We start from the raw sequence: 17,364 nt of genomic DNA, 5'->3' as shown, positions 1-17,364 counted from the left end.
CTCCACCCCTCCCTCCTCGTAGTCTTCTGGGACACGTGACAGGTCTCAGAAGACTACGGGGTCATTCAGGAAGTGCAACGCTTCTTGCGCATGTGCAGTGGGCACCCGGCTGTGAAGTCACAAGCTGTCACAACAGGGAGCCAACACTAAGGATGCCGGCGCCTGGAACACCAGAAGGCTGGCGAAATGGGCTGCGGGGAGGACACCGAGGGATCCTGGGACAGGTGAGTGGCTGTTTTTCGAAAGTCAGCAGCTACAGTTTTATTTTTTACAGTGTGAGTGGAACTCCACTGTAGCCTCCTCAGCGGTCTGATTATGTCAGTATTTCTGTGCTCAAAGCAGTACATTGTTTTCAGTGGAAATTTGTTGTTTTTGTAGGACTGTACTTTTTAGGAATAACTCTCTTAAATCTGTCCGAACAAAAGTCTAGTAAACATCCCGGGAATGATAAAATTTGAAACACGAAATCATAAATAATATAATAAATAATCATAAAAAAATTATAATATAATAATAAAATTTAATTCAATAATATAATCAAACCAAAAACACTGAAATGTGAAATAGAGCGCCAAGTTCGCACATCACTGAGCAAAGTCGCAGAATCGTTTTCAGTGTCTGATGAGGAATTTCCCCCACGAATCATTATCACTCAATTCTGCAAGTGGTTCTGATTTACTATCGCTGTTCTCTAGCCGGTCTAAAACCGCTTCTGACCTAAAGGGACGCTTTTTGGATGCCATGGACATTTCTCAGTTTCCAGGCGGAAAGAACAGTAAAAATGCAGGCAGGGCGCCGGACAAAGCACTCGGGACAAAATGTATGTGAAATGGTTTGATACAGGAATGTTATACTATGTGATTTTAGTGTATTTAGTGAATGTCACTTTTTGACATTTTTTGAATTTCCCGGGCCATTACTTCAGCCATATGTTATATGCATGTAAAGGTTTCTACTAACATTTACATGAATACATCGAGCAGCATACAGGGACCCCATCGAGTTGCTGCTCCTGGCTAATATAAACAATGTGCAGGCACCACCGATTACAAAATTTTGGTCTGAATGAATAATTGATGAGGCTGAAGTGCATGCACAGAATGACATAGGGCAGGCATTCATGAATGATTACTGAAAAAAGCAAAAACAGTGAGCACACTGGCCTTGTGCAATACCATAAAAACTCTTTATTAACCATTTCCATACCGGGCAATTTTACCCCCTTCCTGCCCAGGCCATTTTTCAGGTTTCAGCTCTCTCACACTCTGAATGACAATTGCGCGGTCATACAACACTGTACCCAAACTAACATTTTATCATTTTCTTCTCACAACTAGAGCTTTCTTTTGGTGGTATTTAATCACCGCCAGGGTTTTTATTTTTTGCTAAATTAACAAAAAAAGACCAAAAATTTTGAAAAAAAAAAAAAAAAAAGTTTTTGTTTCTGTTATAAAAGTTTCCAAATAAATAATTGTTCTTCATAAATTTAGGCCGAGATGTATTCTGCTACATGTCTTTGGTGAAAATAACCCAAATTAGGATGTATTTTTTAGTTTGTAGGAAAGTTATAGAGTTCACAAACTATGGTATAGATCTGAATATTGATCAATCCTGAAGTACTGACAGCCAATCTAATATCTTGAGGTCCAAGAATGTCAGAACAGTACAGATATCCCCCAAATGTCAGGACAGTACAGATATCCCCCAAATGTCAGGACGGTACAGATATCACCCAAATGTCAGGACAGGACGGTACAGATATCCCCCAAATGTCAGGACAGGACGGTACAGATATCCCCCAAATGACCCCTTTTTGCAAAGTAGACAGTACGACGTACTTCATAAGAGGAATGGCAAGTTTTTTGAAGTTGTATTTTTTTTGTCATAATTTTTCGGAAAATTAAAAAATTAAAAAAAATTAGTTTCACTATTTTTTTTTTACATATTACAGTGCAGTACAGCGTCATCATATAGCTGGCATGGCGGTGATCAGGGACACTGACTGGTGACAGTATGGAAAAAAAAACACAAATATATATATATATATACACACACACACACACACACACACACATATTTAATTTTTTTTATTATTTTTTTTTTCATATTTCACTATGACCAAAGTAGTACAATGTTACCATAAAACATTGCACTACTTTGCGGAAGCGATCAGTATTTTTTTTTTTTTACACAAATTTGCTTATAGCAAAGAATTACTTTGCTATAAGCAAGCATTTACCTGCATGACATCGATTCATTCAGGGTTTTTTTTTTGTGCTTAGCTGTGATTTGGCCACAGCTAATCACATGACATGTGCATGTGATTAGCTGTGACCATTCACAGCTAGACACTAGTATACAATGGATGGCATGAATGAAGCCATCCATTGTATGCAACTGTCATGTGACCTGCTGTGATTGGTCACAGCAGGTCACATGGTACCGGCAACAGGGCCGATACTCAGATCTGTCATATGCCGTGTCCTAGGTACATGGCCGGTGACAGATCGCGCTGCTCTGCAGGAGCGCAATCTGCGCATGTGCGGGAGGACACCATATGGCGTCCACCCGGAACGCTGATGACATTTGCCGCCAACCGTTCGGCCAAAGGGCGGGCGGCAAATGGTTAAATAAAACTGATACCAATGTACTCACAACGGCATGCTACAAAGTGCATATATGAAAACCAGTCTCATCACAGGAAACGTGTTCATCCATAGGAGCACAGCTGATGCGTTTCAAGGGCAAAGCCTTCTTCTTCAGGGCTCAGAGAAAGACTTTGCCCTTGAAACGCGTCAGTTGTACCCCTGCAGATCAACACGTTTCCTGTGATGGGGCTGGTTTTGATATATGCACTATGTAACGTAACATTTGTGAGTTCATTGGCACTGGTTTTATTTAATAAAGAGTTTTTATCGTATTGCACGAGGCCAGTGTGCCTTACTCCTTTCACTTTGTTTCAGTATTGGTTTCCCAGAACTCAAGTGGACAGCTGATCTAGTGTGCTGTGTGAAGAAGTTCAGTGGCAATATCAGATTTGCATGAACAAGAGTGGGGAGGAACCTTTCTGCAGCTCGCTTGTGGATTTGCACCCCTAAGGGCCTTTCATACCAATAGTGCTGACAAGAGTGTTTGTTTTGCGCTTCATGAATGATTGTCAGAGGTCATTCCAAAGCACGTGGACTGTCGGCGCATCAATGACGCATTCAGACCGACCAACGTGTAATCAACAGCACAGGCGCTGCTGTTCACGCACTATTAACATGTCGGCACTAGCAGTGGCGGACTCCAATACAGCCCCCGTACAGCGGACACATGCGAATGTTGCACAAACGTTAAATGCATAGAGCAGATACACAGGATCTTTCTTGCAGCAAGATCCTACAAATTATGTGGATGTATTTGTATTATGTCCATCTGAATGATCTCTATGAGTTTTATTACTTTTATTTATTTCAGGAACTTATATAGCGCCATCAATTTACGCAGCAATTTATTATTTAAATATTACAGGTTCTTATATATCTCTGTAAATTTACGCAGCGCATTACATATATATTGTACATTCACATCAGTCCCTAACCCTCAAGGGGTGTACAATCTAAGGTCCCTAACTCACATTCATACATACACATACTAGGGACAATTTAGACAGGATCCAATTCACCTACCAGCATGTCTTTGGAATGTGGGAGGAAACCGGAGTACCCGGAGGAAACCCATGCAGCCACAGGGAGAACATGCAAACTCCAGGCAGGTGGTGCCGTGTTTGGGATTTGAACCAATAGCCCCGAGTACTGCCAGGCGGAAGTGCTAACCATTTAGCCGCTGTGCTGCTCATTACATATATATTGTACAATAACATGGCACTGATATGAAGCACTATTCCTCCCACCAAAAACAGAGCACTGTTCCTCCCACTGATGCCAATAATGGGGCACTATTCTCACTGACACCAATGATTAATTTAATAACTACTATTTTATTGCAGGTACTTATATAGTGCCGCCAATTTATGCAGCACTTTACATATATATTGTACATTCACATCAGTCCCTAACCCTCAAGGGGTGTACAATCTAAGGTCCTTAACTTACATTCATACATACACATACTAGGGCCAATTTAGACAGGACCCAATGAACCTGCCAGCATGTCTTTGGAGTGTGGGAGGAAACCAGTGTACCCGGAGGAAACCCACGCAGGCACAGTGAGAACATGCAAACTCCAGGCAGGTTCTTTCTAGTTCATATGCTGCTGACCTCATCAGAATCTTGAGCGCTCGCTGATCTTTCAACAAAAAGCTGTTTCATGGCCAGGGGGAATGGCTAATCTTAAGAGCTGTAAATCCTAAACCCAGGGGCGTATTTACCACAGGATCCAATTAACCTCCCAGCATGTCTTTTGGAGTGTAGGAGGAACCCCATGCAGGGAGAACATGCAAACTCAAGGCAGGTGGTGCTGTGGTTGGGATTCGAACCAAGGACCCTAGTACTGCCAGGCCGAAGTGCTAACCATTTAGCCACTGTGCTGCCCATAGTTGGTTTAGGATTTAGTTCAACCAGAAAGCTGTGTAATGTGTTTTCTGTATTGTTACAGATGTATAGTAGTAGTTCTTACCCGGATCCATCCAGAGAGATGAAACAGTCCCGCCATTCCAGTCATCCTAAAAGTGAACAGAATTCAGTATCATTCAAATTAAGAAAAAAAAATACAATCAGTGCTTATGATTTACAATTTAAACATCCGTCCCTGTCCTGCCTGGGAAAGGGATAAAAACGGGGACAGGCTGAAGAAGAAGAAGTGGACCAATTATCAGCCATGCAAATTCACTATTAAAATGAATAAAACTGGATTTAACTCCTATCAAAATCATTCTCTGTCCTGTTACATATTATTTTGAAAATGTACGCTATAAGTGCACACCATTAAAACATGAACATCTGCATTCTATCTAAGCAGGTGGCAGTGTCTTCCACTGGGTGCCTCACAATTCATTCCTAGCATTATTTATTATTATTTCAGGTACTTATATAGTGCCGTCAGTTTACACAGCGCTTTATATATATATATAGTACATTCACATCAGTCCCTAACCCTCAAGGGGTGTACAATCTAAGGTCCCTAACTCACATTCATACATACACATACTAGGGACAATTTAGACAGGACCCAATTAACCTACCAGCATGTCTTTGGAGTCTGGGAGGAAACCGGAGTACCCGAAGGAAACCCACGGAGACACAGGGAGAGCATGCAAACTCCAGGCAGGTGGTCCCGTGGCTGAGATTCGAACCAACGACCCGAGTACTGCCAGGCGGAAGGTTAGCATTCATCCTCTACACCTGGCTGGACTGTTCTTGTTCGTATAAGTAGTAGGTATGCAACCCACCTACCTTATGTCTATGAAGCCACTCCACAGACACTAGAGTGTGAAAAATGGTGCACATTATGAAATGCCAGCCAGTACATAGTTACATAGTCTGGCTGAAAAAAGACACAAGTCCATCTAGTTCAATTAATAAAATGAAAAAAAAAATAGTTTATACAATCATATATACACAATCCAATACCTACAGTTGATCCAGAGGAAGGCAAAAACACCCAATAAACCATGATCCAATTTGCTCCTGCAGGGGAAAAAAAAAACTCCTTCCTGATCCCCTGAGAGGCAATCGGATATTCCCTGGATCAACTTTACCTATAAATGTTATATCCCGTTACAGTGCATCCAGAAAGTATTCCCAGCGCTTAACTTTTGACATTTTGTTATGTTACAGCCTTATTCCAAAATGGATTCAATTATTTTTTTTTCCTCCACATTCTACAAACAATACCCCATAATGGCAATGTGAAAGAAGTTTGTTTTGAAAATTTTGCAATTTATTAAAATTAAAAAAAAATAAAAAAAAAACAACACACATGTACATAAGTATTCATAGCCTTTGCCATAACACTCAAAATTGATCTCTGGTGCATCCTGTTCTCATTGATCATCCTTGAGATGTTTCCACAACTTGACTGGAGTCTACCAGTGGGATATTCAGTTGATTGGACATGATTAGGAAAGGCATGAACTGTTTATAGAAGGTCCCACAGTTAACAGTGCATGTCAGAGCACAAACCAAGCCAGGAGGTCCAAGGAATTGTCCGTAGACCTCCAAGATAGGATTGTAAAAAGAAGAGTAAAGAACAGATCTGGGGAAGAGTACAAAAAAATCTTTGCAGCATTGAAGGTCCCAATGAGCACAGTGGCCTCCATCATCCGTAAACGGAAGAAGTTTGGAACCACCAGGAATCTTCCTGGAGTGGGCCGCCCGGCCAAAATGAGTGATCAAGGGAGAAGGGCCTTAGCCAGGGAGGTAACCAAGAACCGGATGGTCACTCTGAAAGAGCTCCAGCGTGTCTCTGTGAAGAGAGGAGAACCTTCCAGAAGAACAACCATCTCTGCAGCACTCCAACAATCAGGCCTGTATGGTAGACTGGCCAGACGGGAAATGGCAGCCCACCTGGAGTTTGCCAAAAGGCACCTGAGGGACTCTCAGACCATGAGAAACAAAACTCTCTGGTCTGATGAAACAAAGATTGAACTCTTTGGCTTGAATGCCAATCATCATGCCTGGAGGAAACCAGGCACCACTCACCACCTGGCCAATACCATCCCTACAGTGAAGCATGGTGGGGGCAGCATGATGCTGTGGAGATGTTTTTCAGCAACAGAACTGGGAGACTAGTCGGGATCGAAGGAAAGATGAATGCAGCAATGTACAGAGACATCCTTGATAAAAACCTGTTCCTATTCTGGACCTTACACTGGGGCGAGGGTTCATTTTTCAACAGGACAATGACCCTAAACATACAGCCCACATAAAGGAGTGGCTATGATCTAAAGGTGCTTCAACAAAGTATTGAGCAAAGGCCGTGAATACTTATGTACATGGGGGGGGGGGGGGGTTATTTTTAATAAATTACAAAGATTTCAAAACAAACTTCTTTCACGTTGTCATTATGGGGTATTGTTTGTAGAATGTTGAGGAAAAAAATGAATTGAATCCATTTTGGAATAAGGCTGTAACATAACAAAATGTGGCAAAAGTTGAGCACTGGGAATACTTTCTGGATGCCCTGTATATAATCTACTGAGCTGGCCAGAACCAACTCTTGAGGGAATCTATTTCACATTTTTTCACAGCTCTTACTGTGAAGAAACCTTTCCGTGTTTGGAGATTGAATTTCTTTTCCTCCAGACGTAAAGAGTGCCCCCTTGTCCTCTGTGATGACCTCAGGGTGAATAACTCTACACCGAGTTCACTATATGAACCACTGATGTATTATACATGGAGATCATATCCCCCCTTATGTATTATACATGGAGATCATATCCCCCTTATGTATTATACATGGAGATCATATCCCCCTTATGTATTATACATGGAGATCATATCCCCCTTATGTATTATACATGGAGATCATATCCCCCCTTATGTATTATACATGGAGACCATATCCCCTCTTATGTATTATACATGGAGATCATATCCCCCCTTATATATTATACATGGTGATCATATCCCCCTTATGTATTATACATGGTGATCATATCCCCCCTTATGTATTATACATGGTGATCATATCCCCCCTTATGTATTATACATGGTGATCATATCCCCCCTTATGTATTATACATGGAGATCATATCCCCCCTTATGTATTATACATGGAGATCATATCCCCCCTTATGTATTATACACGGAGATCATATCCCCCCTTATGTATTATACACGGAGATCATATCCCCCCTTATGTATTGTACACGGAGATCATATCCCCCCTTCATGTATTCTACACGGAGATCATATCCCCCCTTCATGTATTCTACACGGAGATCATATCCCCCCCATTATGTATTCTACACGGAGATCATATCCCCCCTCATGTATTCTACACGGAGATCATATCCCCCCCTCATGTATTATACACGGAGATCATATCCCCCCCTCATGTATTATACACGTAGATCATATCCCCCCCTCATGTATTATACACGTAGATCATATCCCCCCCTCATGTATTATACATGGTGATCATAACCCCCTTATGTATTACACATGGAGATCATATCCCCCCTTATGTATTATACATGGAGATCATATCCCCCTTATGTATTATACATGGAGATCATATCCCCCTTATGTATTATACATGGTGATCATATCCCCCCCTTATGTATTATACATGGAGATCATATCCCCCCTTATGTATTATACATGGAGATCATATCCCCCCTTATGTATTATACATGGAGATCATATCCCCCTTATGTATTATACATGGAGATCATATCCCCCCTTATGTATTATACATGGAGATCATATCCCACCCTCATGTATTATACATGGAGATCATATCCCCCCCCTTATGTAGTATACATGGAGATCATATCCCTCAATCTCCCCTTCTCAAGAGAGAATAAATTCAGTTCCTCTAATCTTTCCTCATAGCTGAGCTCCTCCATGCCTCTTATCAGTTTGGTTGCCCTTCTCTGTACTTTCTCCAGTTCCCCAATGTTCTTTTTGTGAATTGGTGCCCAAAACTGAACTGCATATTCCAGATGAGGTCTTACTAATGATTTGTACCGGGGGAAATGATCTCTCTCTCTCTGGAGTCTATACCTCTCCTAATACAAGAGAGGATTTTGAATTGCACGTCATTATTAAGCTTGTGATCTACCAGAACCCCCAGATCCTTCACCATTGAACCCCCCCCCCCCCCCCAGTACTACTTGAAAAAAAAAAAAAAAAAGGAACAGGACTGAGAGAACTAGGAAGGCAGTTACTGTTAATCTCTTTCTAGCAAATGCTATCTGTACTTCCAGGCTGAAGGCTGTCATTCTGACAGTTCCTGGTAATGTCAGAGCTTGCCACTAGACCCCACCCCCAACACATTCCTATTCGCCCATCACTATGTGAGGGGACCGGAAGGGGTGGGCAAGCATCAGCACAATCAGAAAGTGCTGAAGTTGGTTTTTCATGGCCTGGAATTTAACTACTGTATCTATAAAGCATTAGAAGGATGAGAGCACCAAACTGGATTAAGTCCAGTAATAATTCTATATTTCACCAAAAATTTATGAACACAAATTAACTCATTTCAGGGGCTCACCCTTCATCACAGCTTAAGTACTGGACGCAAGTTTACATTTGTACTGGAAAACAAATATAAAAACAGTACAGGAAATATAAGATCTGGGTAACCATACTAACAGCCACTAGGACTGGAGACCCCCATAGCAAAATCCGTATTATTTTACAACTGTTGTCCAGTACAAGTCCACTGCTAGCACACAGGAGGAGTTTTGAGCCCCCGAAATTCATTGGCCTTTTTAATTATGGTTTGGTGAAAAATAATTAACTTGATTGCTGTATCTCGGCCCACAGGGGTCCAGCACTCCTCCAACACATACTTGGACTTAAGCCATGACAAGAGGATTTGAAAGGCTACTGCAGATACAAGTAGGCAACCATGACAGTTTTTATTTTGCTTTATTGAGATGTTCTCTTCAGACGGTACCTTTAAATGCAGGCCTTGAGTTCGACTCAAGTGACTGTGCCTAGGTATGAGAGGAGCATCTTGGAAGAATGAGGTCAACATTCTGCTGCAGGCAGAAGGAAACATGTCCTCATTTATTTCTGGCAGCTCAGAGCTAGAAGGTAGCACAAGGTACTGAATACACGTAGCCAAGAACAAAGACTAACATGCCAACAGGAAGACTGACTTCATGATCCTTGGGCCAATATCTTACATTGCCTAAAGATTATTCTGTTTTTGTTCAGTTAGAGGGCTGATTGAAAAAAAAAAAAAAAAAGAAGAAGAATGAACAGATTCTTCCATTCACACTATCTGAATCCTCCTCGCTGGGAAATTTTATTCTGACAGCAACACTCCCCCTCCAGCAAGTCTATTCAACAAAAGTCAATTAGTTAGATTTCTGTTGAGCAAGAGCAGTCACACATGGATCGACATTTGGCCAGTCCCTGCTGAACTGGCTGAATTTCGATCCATCTATAGCCAGCTTTGGTTCAGGAAATAGACGCTGACCCAAGGTGATGCATTAACAAAAGCCAGGCTTCCAAGGATAGGGGAATAAAAAGGCCCCATCAGATGTACTGTAATCTATCAGAGAGGTGATGAATACCTTTGTTACCTAAACTCTCAGAGACGTAATATGTGTTTTTTTTAGAAGATGGATGAATGTAAACCTTGATAGGCAATCCCATTTCATAACACAGGGGTAGAATTCCACTGATTTTTATTATTAGGGGGCTTGATAAGAGAAGGAAATATACAGTTAGCTCCATATATATTTGGACACAGGCACCATTTTAGTTTTTTTCATGTATTTACCAAAACATATTCAAGCTATAGTTATAGAATGGATATGTACATCCAAATTGGAGGAAGGGTTTAGGAATTACAGCTCCTACAAGTAGCCACCCCCCCTGATTCAAAAGGGCCCAAACGAAAATTGAATATAATCATAAATAAAATGTTAATTTTTAATATTTTGTTGAGAATCCTTTGCTGGCAATGACTGCCTAAAGTCTGGAACCCATGGACATTATCAAAGACTGGGTTTCCTCCTTTCTGATGCTTTGCCTGAAGTCTGGAACCCATGGACATTACCTAAGACTGGGTTTCCTCCTTTCTGATGCTTTGCCTGAAGTCTGGAACCCATGGACATTACCCAAGACTGGGTTTCCTCCTTTCTGATGCTTTGCCTGAAGTCTGGAACCCATGGACATTATCAAAGACTGGGTTTCCTCCTTTCTGATGCTTTGCCTGAAGTCTGGAACCCATGCCTGAAGTCTGGAACCCATGGACATTACCCAAGACTGGCTTTCCTCCTTTCTGATGCTTTGCCTGAAGTCTGGAACCCATGGACATTACCTAAGACTGGGTTTCCTCCTTTCTGATGCTTTGCCAGGCTTTAACTGCAGCTGTCTTCAGTTGTTCCCTGTTTGTGGGTCTGCCTTTAGTTTTGCCTTCAGCAAGTGAAATGCATGCTCATTTGGGTTGAGATCAGGTGATTGACTCGGCCATTGCACAATATTCCACTTCTTTTCCTTCAAAAGCTCCTAGGGCGCTTTTGCAGTGTGTTTTGGATCATTGTCCTTCTGTACTGTGAAGCGCCGTCCAATCAACTTTGCTGCATTTGGCTGAATCTGGGCTGATAGTATATCTCTAAACACTGCAGAATTCATCCGGCTGCTTCTGTCACATCATCAATAAACACCAATGACCCAATGCCACTGGAAGCCATGCATGCCCATGTCATCACACTGCCTCCACCATGTTTTACAGATGATGTGTGCTTTGGATCATGAGTTGTTCCAAGCCTCCTCCACACTTTTTTCTTTCCATCATTCTGGTACAGATTTATCTTAGTTTCATCCGTCCAAAGAATGCTTTTCCAGAACTGGTCTGACTTTTTTTTTTAGATGTTTTTTAGCAAAGTCTAATCTGGCTTTTCTATTCTTCAGGGTATGAATGGTTTGCCCCTTGTGGTGAACCCTCTGTATTTGCAATCTTTCTTGGTCTACCTGACCTTGGCTTGGTATCAAGAGATCCCCGAACTTTCCACTACTTAATAGGTGATGTAACAGTACTGATTGGCATATTCAAGGCTTTGGACATCTTTATATGTCCTTTTCCATCTTTATAAAGTTCCATTACCTTGTTACGCAGGACTTTTGACAGTTCTTTTCTGATCCCCATGGCTCAGTATCTAGCCTAGTCAGTGCTTCCACGTAAGAGCTAACAAACTCATTGACTATTTATACACTGACACTGATTGCAATTTAAAAAAGCCACAGATGTGGGACATTAACCTCTAATTGGCATTTTAACCCGTGTGTGTCACCTTGTGTGTCTGTACCAAGGCCAAACATTCCAGGGGAGGGAAACTTTTGATCCGGGCCATTTGGGTGATTTCTGTTATCATTATGATTTAAAAAGGAGCCAAACAACTATTTGATAATAAATGGCTTCATATGATCATCATCCTTCAATAAAAGAGCACTTTTTGGCATGATCAATATCAAAATTTCACAATTTCTGCCAGGGTATGCAAACTTTTGAGCACAACTGTAATATATATATAGCCACCGGCCTTTACACGCACACACAAACTTTAATGGAATCCCAGTCTTAATCCAAAGGGTTCAATAATGAGTTGGCCCCGCCCTTTGTAGCTACAGTGTAACCGCTTCAACTCTTCTGGGAAGGCCGTCCACAAGGTTTAGGAGGGTGTCTATGGGAAGGTTTGACCATTGTTCCAGAAGCGCATTTGTGAGGTCAGGCACTGATGTCGGGGGAGGAGGCCTGGCTCGCAGTCTCCACTCTAATTCATCCCAAAGGTGTTCTATGGGGTTGAGGTCAGGACTCTGTGCAGGTCAGTCAAGTTCCTCCACCCCAAACTGGCTCCTCCATGTCTTTATGGACCTTGCTTTGTGCACTGGTACGCAGTCATGCTGGAACAGGAAGGGGCTATCCCCAAACTCTTCCCACAAAGTTGGGGGAATTAAATCGTCCAAAATGTCTTGGTATACGGACACCTTAAAAGTTCCCTTCACTGAAACTAGGGTGTCAAGCCCAACCCCTGACAAACAACCCCACACCATAATCCCCCCTCCACCAAACTTTACACTTGACACAATCCAGTCAGGCAAGTACCTTTCTCCTGGAAGCCGCCAAACCCAGACACATCCATTGAATTTCCAGAGAAGCATGATTTGTCACTCCAGAGAACACATCTCCACTATTCTAGAGTCCAGTGGCGGCGTTCTTTACACCACGGCATCCGACGCTTTGCATTGCACTTGGTGATGTAAGGCTGGGATACAGCTGTTCGGCTATGGCAACCCATTCCATGAAGCTCTCTATGCACTGTTGTAGTGCTGATCTGAAGGCCACACCAAGTTTGGAGGTCTTTAGCTATTGACTCTGCAGACAGTTGGTGACTTCTGCACACTGTGCACTTCGGCATGCTCTGAACCCTCTCTATCATTTTACGTGGCCTACTGGAAAAAGCTGCTATGGAAAAAGAGGGTGTAGCTCTGTCATGGAGCACAATACGACAATACTTGCAAAGCCGCCCGCTTGAGGTGCTCAGAGGGCTGGAGAAGAGGTAGGAAGTTCCGGGACCCCCGTGGGTACAGGGCGAATATGATGTCAGCTTGGGGTTGGACTGCCTATAGACCAGATGCGATTTCTCCTGCGCTCAAGGACCAAGGCCAGTGGCAAGTAGATGGAACCAAAACCAGAAAAAAGAGACCACCAGTGCATACAAGGTTGTGCAGCTCCAAACAAGGCTGGGGAAGCCCGACCAATACTGCAAAGTGAAACAAAAACGAGATGCGCACCAACCTTGCGCATTACCTCAGCAACCAAATTAATTAAAGAATGGTACTCACAAACAGCGAATAAAATCAGGCATGTAGTCCTCAAATGGACTTCAGAGATAAGGAGCCAGCGTGAATCCCATCATGGGGGTAGACACTCAGTACAGCTGACGCGTTTCGACGGCCATGCCTTCTGCATCAGAGTACTGGTAATGCGCAAGGTTGGTGCGCTTCTCGTTTTTGTTTCACTTTTTGCAGTGTTGGACTGCCTATACCTCTCCTTCAGCCCTGTGAGCACCACAAGTGGCCAGTTTTGGATTTGACATGCAAGATATTAAGCACTTTTAACATGTGAGTTGTGATAACATTTTAACCTGTTTGTTTGCCCAGTGCTTCACTTCATGTAGCTTCCCTGTCTTTCTATACTGGGATCACACAGGAGCAGTAGGGGGAAATCACAAGCGATTTGGACAGGAATTGCACCGCATTTCTGTTCAAATCGCATGAGATTCCAGCCCATTCATTTTGTATGGGCTCAAATAGCACAGCAAAAAGGTATTGGTTTCGGGTGTCACGATCGCGGCATCAGACCCCAGCCCTTCTCACCAAACCCGCGACCGAAGGACTAGCCGATCTAAAACCGCGATGTCACGTGCATAACACTGCCACACCCAGCTGTACCCTGCACAACGATTTTCCAGCTAATTGGACCACAATCGATGTACCGACAGCCTGAGCGATTGTTACTGGGTCAGGTTATTTACGCAATTAACCCTTCACACTGCCACCAACTCCTTTTTGTACAGAGAAAGAGGAAACTCGGCAATATCAGCTAACACACTATAATGGTTGAGATAATCGTCTGCATAATCAGCCTGCGGTGACCGTATTATGCAGAGGGTTTAACACACACAATAGCGTCTCTTTAGAGGCAGGAATTCGTAAATTGCAATACAGAGCTATAGAAATAGTTCAACACTTTCAGAAGGAGAGATTTATTACTAAAAGGTCAAACGGGTGCAATAAAAATATTTACAGAAACAGATGTAACTAAGAGATATATATATATATATATATATATATATATATATATATATATATATATATAAACATACAGAGACTAACAGCACAACAAAGATATCAGAGAGCGGTGAAAGGGTTAAGGTACTTGCCAAAGACCTGGGTTAGCAGATCCAAGTCAGAGCAAAAAGGGCACGGGTCTCCCCAGGTGGTATTGATGTTAAAATGGGAGACATCTTCAAACACACACTCTTAGGCCTGACAGCCTATTTTGTAGTCCCCAGCAGGGGGTGTCTCTGAAGTGAAGGACCAATGCTCCGTTTAGGGCGTGTAGGTATGGGCGGATACCTCAACTAGAGCCAAAATCTCCCATAACTCATATTTTGGCCCATAATTTTTCCTATGCACAAGTGACACTCCACCTGCTGGTAGATTAGGCAGACACGTCTGAGGATTGATTAGATATGAATTATGAAATTATACACTGCACAGTTCACGAGATCTATTTTTCAGCTTTCCTATGTATGCAAGACCATGCGAGTGACCTACCAAACTGTTCACCTTCTCGTGGCCAATCTGAAGATATACCTGGTTTTTATGCAAGTCTCTCATATTCCAAGATATGAGACATAGGGGCAAAATGGATTTTGAAAAGTGGTTATCTGATTCTGTCACATATGCCGAGTTAGGTTTATTAGGTTGGAATCTCTTTCAACTCCTGGGAAAGCTTGCCTTATCTCTTCCGAGGTGTTACAATTTGCAGGTTCTTTGGACAGGGAGGCCCCGGCTCCCTTGGGGGGCTTTATAGCTCCTATGACCCTCCTGTGACATTCCTAACTCACACACATACTGGCCAAATGTCGCTGGGCCTCTCAGAAAGGGAGGGGGGGGAGAATGAGGGGGAAATATGTTTGTCAGGATGGGTAATCCCTTTGCCAAGATGGAAGTTGAAGCCAAAATGGTTGAACCGCGTCTATCTCTGGGTATACGCTGTTACATTGGGTACTCATGCAAGTACTCGGTATCGGTGCAACCCTACTTTAAAAAGTAAATCACTGCTTATCAAACTATTTCCTTTACTCAAAACCATGTCAACAGATGCCCAATGAGTTCCCTACAGATCATTAATACAAATATATTCAAGGCTTACAAGACAGAGGAAGGAGACTTCCATCCCGCAACTGGCTCTATCACATTCCATTTGTTGTCTGCAATGAAGGAGTGGAGATCTTCAACCATTCGGGAGCCATGATAACATCGGAACACTCCATCTTTGACACTAGAAATCAGGACAAAGTTTGTTAGTCACATAAGGGAAAATCCTACTTCTATTAGGCCCAAAGCTACCAGTAAATGTAGGCTGTAAGATACAGAATCAAAGCAAACCTGTGCTGTCTTGCCCCCTATCCGGCAGGTCTTAGTCACCTTTCCTTCCTGGCTTTTGGCAGGTGAACAAAGCAGCGGAGTCCAGGAAGGAAAGGTGAAAGCCCCGTGTGAGCTCCAAGTCTCTCTAGCTGGAGCCATCTCAGGGAAAGGGACTTTCTCCCTGTCCCCATAAGACAGTGCTTGGCCAATCACCAAGCTTCATCACACCCAGAAACATGTTTTGCTACCTCAGTGCATAAATGGAATGATGGGTGAGCAAAGGAAACTTGAGTATGAGTATATGATGCATGAGTAAAGCACAGCTTTGTTTTAGGCTAACAATGCTGCTCCAAAATTACATTTAAATTCCAACTCCAGGCAGAAAATAAAAAGTTTTCCCATGCAGCAGAGCTGTGCCCACATTTTAAGGGTTAATTGCTCATTTTTGTCTAGCGGCAAGAGAAAGGAGACATGCTTGATTGATCCTCTGATCCTCCCTGCACAAGACCAGTCCCTGCGGCTCCTGCCCCCCTGATGTCATCAAGCCTGCTCTGGATGTAACAGTCTACCGCTGGATCGAGGGGAAGCGCTGAAGCGAGGGTCCACCGCTGGATCGAGGGGAAGCGCTGATTGTGGCTGGAGCGGAGGATCGGGTGAGTATACGTTTTCTTGTGGCTCCTTGACAAAACAAGCAAGTTAACCTTTGCAGTGCAGACACAGCTCCACTGCATGGGAAAATGTTTCTTTGCCCAGATTTGAAATTTAACCACTTGCCTACTGGGCACTTCTACCCCCTTCCTGCCCAGGGCAATTTTCAGCTTTCAGCACTGTCGCACTTTGAATGACAATTGCGCGGTCATGCAACACTCTACCCCTTTGAAATTTTTATCTTTTTTTCACGCAAATAGAGCTTTTTTGGGTGGTATTTGATAGCCGCTGGGTGTTGTATAAACAAAAAAAAAACCAAAACAAAAAAAAGCATAAAATTGGGGGAAAAAAAAGTTGTTCTGTGTTTCTATTATAAAATTTTGCAAACAGGTAGTTTTTCTCCATCACTGATGTGTGCTGATGAGGCTGCACTGATAGGCGGCACTGATGGGCACAGGTGGGTGGCACTGACAGGCACAGGTGGACAGCACTGATGATCAGTGCCGATCCCTTCGCTGACAATTGCCAGTTCTCGGCAGTACTTTCCTCACACTTTGACAGCGTTAGGAAAGAGCAGCCGATAACCGGCAACTGGATTTACCCGGTGATCTGCTGTGTCATTGGACACAGCTGATCACATGGTAAAAGGCCACCGTGACTGGCCATTTACCATATCACGTGGTCAGCTGTGTCCTTAGGACACAGAGATCACCAGCAGTGCACCACTGGGGGTGCGCAGGGGGGGCGTGTTCTGGAATGACATCCATGGACATCATCCCAGAACTAGACAACAGCGCTGTAGCCATCCTTCGGCTATAGCACGGTTGGGAACTGGTTAAGGACATTGTGTGGGCTCACACATACCACATCAGCATACATAAACTGAAATAATCAAGGACTCATGGTAAGATCTGTAGCCCATGGGAGGTCC

The 17,364-nt window shown here is 43.0% G+C and overlaps 1 protein-coding gene across 1 annotated transcript in view; it reads right to left on the bottom strand.

Moving 5' to 3' along the window:
- TMX4 (thioredoxin related transmembrane protein 4) overlaps window positions 1-17,364 on the bottom strand; it is an 89,967-nt gene that overhangs the window by 39,096 nt on the left and 33,507 nt on the right. Inside the window, exons 4-5 of the mRNA XM_089680622.1 lie at window positions 15,571-15,699; window positions 4,621-4,666 (exon numbers count right to left, since the gene is read on the bottom strand). Of these exons, the coding sequence (XP_089536748.1) occupies window positions 4,621-4,666; window positions 15,571-15,699 (175 nt within the window). The remainder of the gene's footprint in view (window positions 1-4,620; window positions 4,667-15,570; window positions 15,700-17,364) is intronic.

The sequence above is a fragment of the Staurois parvus genome, unplaced genomic scaffold (assembly GCF_062004578.1).
Source record: "Staurois parvus isolate SC_StPar_1 unplaced genomic scaffold, SC_StPar_1.0 ptg000248l, whole genome shotgun sequence".
NCBI classification, from domain to species: Eukaryota; Metazoa; Chordata; class Amphibia; order Anura; family Ranidae; genus Staurois; species Staurois parvus.
This window is presented reverse-complemented; position numbering and strand designations above follow the sequence as displayed.